We start from the raw sequence: 8297 nt of genomic DNA on the forward strand, positions 1-8297 counted from the left end.
ATGAACTGCCGCATTTACCCTGACCTAAAAGAACGCTAACCTCTACCCTACAACCTTATTGTTGTTAGAAATAGGTAGGAATTGCTTAGACTTAACGAGACGTACACTTCGTGTTACATATCAAAACTGGGCTTGCATCTAATTTAGCAAGTCATTTTCACACTCATGCATTACTTTCGTACTGGCGCGCCAGTATTTCAGCGAAAATATTGTCTAAAAATCTGGCTAACTTTCCCACATAAAACTTGCTCTTGCCGTGTGCAAAAGTTCTTACTTCCTCGGTTTTTTTATCCTGCAGCCTCCCGAGGAACACGATCCTCAAAGTCAGCTTCACCTTGAAAGAGAATGGAGATTTGAAAGAAATTCAAAAGTTCGACGAGAGGCGGCGAAACAACAAGCTAAAACAGGTAGGTGTTGCTGTCGATATACTGTTGCCATTATCGAAACCCTTGTAGCACTCGGCGAACGGCCCGCACAAGTCCGGCTTGGACCTCTAATGTGACAGCTGTTTGAAGTTGAGGCAACTTTGGTGGTAGTTCCGGAGTTGAGACAGTCGCAAGGGGTTCAATATCGAGCTCTACGTCACAATCCGTTCGTTCAAACATAACCTTCACAACAACTATTTGCAGTCTGTCTTTCATCCCAAAACTAAAGAAAGAGAGAATTGATTTTATCGGTGAGCAGCAAGATATTTCCAGCTGTCTACGATTTACACGACTTTTAAGAGCTTGAGATAGCTATACAAGTGAAAAATTATTTGAACGGCTTTTAATTGAAGTCTTCAGTTGTTACACAGTGAGGTTTTTACCTAACACGCAACTTGTCTTGTATACTGAAGTCGGCAATACCAAACGGCAGAAGTGGTATTGAGAAGGCTGAAGTAAAATGGAGTATTGGTCAGTAGTGAGAAGCAAGAAGACGAGGAACAATAACACTTACCGTAAATTTGGGTTTTACCATATTTATAACCAACTAGTTATCATTTGAGGCTCTCACAGCTCCACAGGTAGATGTTGAAAACCGCAGAGCACGGAGAAAAACCGTCGACTGAGGTTGAGATCGACTGAAACGCAGCATACGATCGCAGATGCGGGTGCGCCACCACAGTCGGCCTGACTCTCCAAGGCGTACAGCGTAGGGTACTCTGAAGTGGTCTCCCCTTCTGGAACCAACCCCGTCCAACTTCATTTGGTGAACAGACGAGAATCGTTGTTTTCCTTAGCAGTTGTTTCTCTGTTTTTGTTTTCAGCCTCAGGCAAAATTGATGACCAAATATTTATCAACAAGAATATTAGTGCTCCCGGGGTGTTACGATTTCATCCTTATGAACCATACCTTGCTGTTTCTGACAGGGGAGGAGTAAGGTATGTCGGTGATGTTCTTCTTATCCTCTTCACAATTTTAAGCGACCTTAAAATTGGAGGACAAGTGCAACATTATTAAAACATAAAATACTATTTCTGCAGTCTGCAGATATGTCCACGATTGCAAGTAATGAGATGCACACCTAATAAGCGTAACGAAGTGTCCTCTTAACTTCTCGATTTTAACATAGTTATGACTAGAGTGGATACTCCAAAATAAGGTGAGACACTTCGTGACACATATACAGATAGAACATTTGGTGGTGTAACGTGGCAATACCTGACAACCTCAGTGTTAACCCGCTTTGGCAGATAAATAACATTCTGTTTAGGCAGAGAATAACTGATGGGTTAGGCACTGATCTCTAGTGATTAGGTCTAAGCTCTGACTCGAAATGGTTAGCTTTCATAAATTGTTCTGGTGACACCATATTGTTGTGATGGATATAACACCAGTGTGACTGGTTTTATTAAACAGCTTGGATGGGATAGCCTAGAAACCGGAAGAACTGCCAACCGGCTGAATGTGTTTTATAAAGCAGTTCGCAATCAGATAACCATTCCACTGCCAAATGATCTACAACGACCAATCGGGACCATAAAGAACGAACATACTAAGTCATTTATTCAGATACCAATTGGTCCTAGCTGCTGTATTAACAGTTTCTTCCCAAGAACAGTGAAAGACTGGAATTCCCTCCTGGAAGAGATTGTTCAAGCCCCTTCTTCCGATAAATTTAGAACATTAGTATTATTGCACCTAAGAATAGATTGAGTTAGTTAATTAGATGAGTATTCTAAATATGTTTTTTTTAGAATTAGATCTTACTTTTATCAGTATACTGATGAATAGGCAGCTGTATCAGGAAGGGTTGGATGCTGGCAAATGTAGCGTTTAGTGTTCGGCCTCTTTCGGGATGGCTGTATGTAGGTATTCATATAGACTACAATTATTTTATTTATTTTATAAATGACTATTGCAATAATTTTTTTTGTATATTTATCATTCATAATAACTATTATTTATTTACATCCTTTTGATACCTTTGGTTTTAAGGATAATAAAGATAGATGTAGATGTAGATGTTAAACTTAGTAAACCTTTAGTAAGAACCTTTGGTACTTATTTTGGAGTATCCATTCTAGTCAAAACCATTTTAACATACCTTATGCTTTGGAATACGAGGAATATGCGACACAAAATTGAGGTTGCAATCCTTGACATAATGGTATTAATGAACAGAGGACAGCAAATCAATACATCATAATATAAACGCACGGCAGGATTTGAATCGATCTTTTTCTTTCTCACTAGTGTTTGGAATTGGGAGCAGGGTGCGCGGATAAACTACATCTCAAATAACAACCCCAAAATCTCGCGGATCACGAGTATGGACTTCCTCAATGCGCATGACCTAACTCTTCTGTTGACAGGAACTGGTAAGGATTTATCTAACCAGCCATGCCCATCCTCGTGTGGTGTGGGGAACTAACCATACTTTTTCCCCTCCCTGATACCTCTTCGTACCCTCTCGAGTGTTTGCCCCACTCGTCTCTACGTTAGGTGAATAAGAACATACTCACATGTCGCGATTTTTTTATAGTATGAAAGATGCTAACAGCTATGAGGATTATCGTTGGGTTTGTCTTTATAACGTTTTCCCTCAAATCTTGTTTTCCTTCAGTTTATGAACTCAAGGAATTCTCGACTGAATGAAATAATGATGCCCCTGCTTGTAACTTTCTGAGCATTGCAGTAGTCTGTCAAAGGAATTGTGGTCGTTATTTTTTGGGTGCGTGCTATTAGGCTGCGTTGTTAATCCTGGCTCTCTAATAGTTTTTGCTGTCGACTCATCATAGATGATGGTTCTGTCCGTGTTTGGAGGAATATCGAGGGAGAAAACTACAGTGACAAAAGCTTGGAGATGGTCACTGCTTGGCAAGCACTTTCGGGAATGCTGCCATCCACTCGAGGTATGCATGTGATAGGCAGGCTCGTTCTCGACGTGAGGCTGTTCAGCCATCACTCTCGTCCCTAGAGTCCGCTTTTCTTTGGCCAGCACCAAGAACACGGACTCTGGACATTTCCAAGGCAGGAAGTCCGCAAAGCACGGACTTCCGGCTCGTCTACGCACGCTCAGAAATTTGAAACAAGAGTGGTTGTCAACGGTTACAAAAATGAACCTTAAATACGAGTGCGCATGGATTGGAAGCGGCCAGAGTCCGTGTTCTTGGTGCTGGCCAAAAGAAAAGCGGACTCTGGGGACGAGATTGTTCAGCTATAGGCCATTTGTCTACTTTTATGGCGTCAGTCGAACGCACCTTAGGTTGTTTGCCGGTCATATAGCTCCGATTTTGTACATGTTAAAGCTGAATGGTCCATTTATTGCAGGGAGTGGGTCTGGATTGGTGGTGAGTTGGGAACAAGAGACGGGGATCTTGTTGGCATCTGGTGACGTTCGATTCATCCGAGTTTGGGACACGCAAAGGGAAATGCGAATGCAGGTCAGACTACAGCAAAGCTTCATCGATTATTTGAAATGTGAAAACTTTAAAAATTAATATTACGTTAAGAGAAACAAGGGGAGGCTTGATCTTGCTGTTCTTGACTTGAAATAGAGAGCTTTTCGATTCTAGGACGAAAACGACTACGAGTACGAGATTTTCTCATAGAACAACAGTCAGCACGCGCAAACCAGCGTCATTTTGGCGGGAAAACGTGATACCGTCGTCATTTTAGAACGAGGTTTTGTCGTCGTGTCAAAACAAGTCACCAACACAGTAGCAGTTTCGGCGTTTTTTCGGTCTGGAAAAGGCTCAGTTACCAGCAATAAGAATAACTGAGCAACCTATGCTACTAACAAAGACATCGTACATTTTCTAAGTATTTTCGCTTGAAACCGTGACGGGCATTCAAATCCCGTACTCGTTCTCGTTCTCGTTCTCGTCCTCGTCCTCGTCCTCGTCTCGTCCTCGTCCTCGTCCTGGACTCTAAAGGTCCATATTCAGACACTGAGAGAGACTTGAACAACGTATCAAAGGAAACTCGTATGGTAAGTCAATCTTGGGTAGTTTCAGTCTTTTGTGAGAGCTAACGGCTATTCCACCCAGGAATCACTAGGAACTTGGTTGTCATTAGCAAAAGGCTATTGACGCAACGTCCTTTTCAAACCCTAGAGAACATTTAGCAGTGGGAGCTGCAGAGAGAGATTGTTCTTCCAGGCTCATATGTATCTCTTAGTTGGAGAAACAACCCGGAGGGTATTGATAGAAGGCTAGCGCTGCAGCCACTGTGTCAACCCTGCCAACCTCCTCAGTTTAAACGATTTTCGAGTGTATTGAGAGATGTGTTAATACTCATGTGTACTGTCTCGCGAGTAAAAAGGAAGCGCTTTCATGGCAAGGTGAACTCCAGATGTTTCAGTTGATTTCTAATCGTCTTCCCTCACGCACGCGCAGTTATTTAACCGGAACTAGAGTTTTCTGTTCCGGTTTTGGATTATTCCAGAGCCTCCAGCTCCCGTTCCGCTGGACAAGGGTAACGGAGGCTCTGGGGAAGAGATTGATCTTGGTCTGACCACTGGGTTGCTTTGTCTTCGATGATCCCGAAGCCTGAAATCCCGAATTTAATCAACCACCCTTTGTTGACTTTCCTGTTAGGGTTCTTCTCCACCCTGTCATGTTTCGTTTGAATTGTTTCTTTTCGTTCTTTGAAATGTTCAAAAATGCTTATGTTCAACGTGGAAGTGCATCTAGCTATGCAGATAGCTAACAGGTTCTCCACTTTCAGATTATTTAAGTCGAGTGCCTGTCAACTACTTGCAACTACAATGGCGAATTGCCCTTCCACTATAAACAAAAGCATTTTGTCACATTCATATCTCACAAAAGCAACGAGAAAGAGGAGGGGCTGTTTCTTTAACCTGACAATTTCTTAACGAGCCTAATCCCATGGTATTCACAGGATATTCCGACGGGGGCTGATAGTTGTGTGACCACTTTGGCTTGTGACTCTGTGGGGAGATCCTTATTGATAGCTGGCTGTGGAGATGGTTCCGTTCGACTTTTTGATAGAAGATTGCCGCCTAGTGACAGGTGCGATATTATTTGTTCTCATTTCTACGCTTATTGATTGGCTAAAATAAATCTCCCGTCGCGTTCCCGCCAATCAGAAGCATGACCGAGCTTGGGTTGCCAGGTAATGTTTTCCCGCGTCTGCCACCGCTGCTTCGTGCATTTATTGGATCATTTGATCGTTCGCAGCTGTTGACGTTGGCTGTTTTTCATTGAGGCTCGCATTTTACGTCATGTGCTTTGTTTTTCAGCCGAGTGATGGCACTCAGAGAGCATTCAGGGTGGGTGACGAGCGTCTTTCTGCAAAAGGGTGGAGACGGAAACATTATCAGCGGAAGGTAGGTCTATGAAAGAAATCACGCATGATCATTTGTTGAAAAATGTAAACGCTTTCTTCAGTGAAAAAAATGCCGACATACATACAAATATTTTATGCGTTTATTCCCAAGGGGCTTTTCAGAGTCAATTTTACGAAGCAGTTAAAAAGTTGAGAGCTTAATATGAGAATGCCACTACGATGCAAACGAGAAAGGCATTGAATAAGGGAATCACCTGAGAGACATGAAGAAGTGTTTAAAAAGAATCGACCTCAGATTGACTCACTTTGAGTGCAGGGTGCAACTCGTCCCACAGTGAAACCGCTCTGTGCTGAAAAATTGACAATGGTCAATTAACATTTGTCAAATTTCCGTGCTTTACTTAACAACCAACGCCAGCTCCGTCGGCATTTTTTTGTTTGTTATTTCAAACCCGTTCTTTTTTTCTTAGTGTCGCCGGTGATGTAAAATTCTGGGATCCTCGTTTTACGGAATCTGTTCGCACCCTGGACACCATCAGTAACTCGGCAGCATTTGAAGTTCACCACCAGGCCAACGTGTTTGCCGCGTAAGTACGCTTAGCGTTGTTGGGCTCATAACCACAGGGGTACACCACAACGGCCTCCTTTGTATGTCCTCGTTTTTCTCATTATCAGCAGTGTCATTAAAATGGTGTTTTTTTTTCCTTCTCAAGTGGTTCTGCGAATCAGATAATCAAAGTGTATAATTTGAATGGAGATAACCTCAGCACTATAAGGTATCACGACGGTTTTATGGGTCAGCGGATAGGACCCATCAGTTGTCTGGCATTTCACCCCCATCGGGTAAGACAGTTTTAACTTTACTTGTTACATTTGTTACTTGATCACGAACTCCGTTAATCCTGTCGTATGTGTGCGGAAATGCATATAATTAGATAATTAGATACACCCGATTTAATTAAGACTTGGTTGAATTTAATGAACTTGCAACCGTTAAATGAGGAATGAAAAGTAAGCAACATGAAGTGAGTTACAAGTTGAAAAAAACAGAAAACTAGAAGAAATAACCCTACAAACTTAACTTTACTTACGTTAGGCTTTCCAAAAAAATTGTTGGAAAAATTGCTGATTTTGGCCTTCATTTCCCCTTTAAAGCTTGGTTGAGTTTAATGAATTTGCAACCGTTAAATGAGAATTGAAAAGTAAGAAGCACGAAATGAATTAGAAAGGGGACTTTACGGTTCGGTAGGAGAAAGTGGTAAGGTTCTCAGTGTCCCCTTACCTTTTTCGTCCACTTCAACAACACTTGCGTTCTGGCTTATCTCTTCATAAACAGTTAATGTAACCATAACCGAAAACAAACTCAAACCTAACGTCAACGGTATTGTTGTAAATAAGCAGTTGGCTTTTCGACTTAAATGGACACTTCGCGATGTTTAGTTATTTGCATTTTTGGACGTAACTGTAGGTGACCGATCCCGAGTAAACGTCGAGGATATTAGAAGTGTGTTTGAGCTGATCAATTGGAGGAGCACCACGTGGGAGGTCATGGGTCAAAACCTAACCTGATTAAAACTTAGGATCCTAAAGGGAATCTCCACTCTTATTAGAAAAAATTTAAACCAGAGGAAATAACATTAGAATCGCTTATTTTCACTTTCAAATTTCCCTTGAGGCGGTGGATAATTGTGACGCGTTAAGGTTGCCCAATTGTTTTGACACAAGAACTGTTAGGCAACCGTCATACGTCACAATTATTCAAGATGGCGATGGTTAAGTCAGCTTTATCAACTCGTTGGTGAAACCTAAGAAATTGCATATTCGTGATAAGCACGGTAACCTTCAACTTAGCATGGTCCTCCTCATGTAAACACAGTTTTTGCCAGTTGAAGACTAGAAGGTGTTTTATGTTAACACATCCTCAAGAACTTGTGTTTAAGCCTGTGATTTCCTTTCAGGTTCACCTGGCTGCAAGGCAGCACAGACTCCTTTATATCAATCTACTCACCTGACGAAAAAGCGGTAGAAACTACCTACTTGGTTACATACAGTATTAATTTTGCAGTGTATATGAGTTTTATTTTTTTTTTTTGTTTTTTTTTTTATTTTTATCATGGAATTGTCTCGCTCTCTTATAGTAAATGGTAACCATTGGCAAGGGCAAAGCCATTTAGACCTAAACTGCTGAATGGCTCTTTGGCCACGGGGAACTAGGGAAGAGAAAAATTTGAAGGCTCGCCTTGGTCTTTCTCTTGAAAAAATAATGGCATTCTGGAAAATCAGCCCGTTTTGTTTACGAAAAATTTAAGTGGTCTAGTCCTTCGGAACAGAATAGGTCTTATATGCGGGATTTTCACATTTGGAGTGGAACGGGTATTGAATGGCTCTTTGCATTATGCAAATGATTTTCCCAGAATGGTGCCTCGTTCCTTGCATACTCCATTCCATCTGTGTGGTGGTGTGGTGCTTTTAGGCGATAAATTGTTTGAGAGTGCCTCTTCATGGAAGACGAGTGAAGACTCCATGTGGCATATAAGGGCTGTTGAGGAAATAATTGTAGA

The 8297-nt window shown here is 41.7% G+C and overlaps 1 protein-coding gene across 1 annotated transcript in view; it reads left to right on the plus strand.

Moving 5' to 3' along the window:
- Positions 1-7758, plus strand: part of LOC138034826 (regulatory-associated protein of mTOR-like) — a 38723-nt gene extending 30965 nt beyond the window's left edge. The window contains exons 24-33 of the mRNA XM_068881929.1: positions 299-407; positions 1250-1364; positions 2680-2804; positions 3225-3338; positions 3757-3869; positions 5329-5459; positions 5690-5776; positions 6207-6323; positions 6450-6579; positions 7695-7758. Of these exons, the coding sequence (XP_068738030.1) occupies positions 299-407; positions 1250-1364; positions 2680-2804; positions 3225-3338; positions 3757-3869; positions 5329-5459; positions 5690-5776; positions 6207-6323; positions 6450-6579; positions 7695-7748 (1095 nt within the window). The 3' untranslated portion in view covers positions 7749-7758. The remainder of the gene's footprint in view (positions 1-298; positions 408-1249; positions 1365-2679; positions 2805-3224; positions 3339-3756; positions 3870-5328; positions 5460-5689; positions 5777-6206; positions 6324-6449; positions 6580-7694) is intronic.
- The last annotated feature ends 539 nt before the right edge of the window (positions 7759-8297 follow it).

Source organism: Montipora capricornis, unplaced genomic scaffold, assembly GCF_036669925.1.
Source record: "Montipora capricornis isolate CH-2021 unplaced genomic scaffold, ASM3666992v2 scaffold_219, whole genome shotgun sequence".
NCBI lineage: Eukaryota > Metazoa > Cnidaria > Anthozoa > Scleractinia > Acroporidae > Montipora > Montipora capricornis.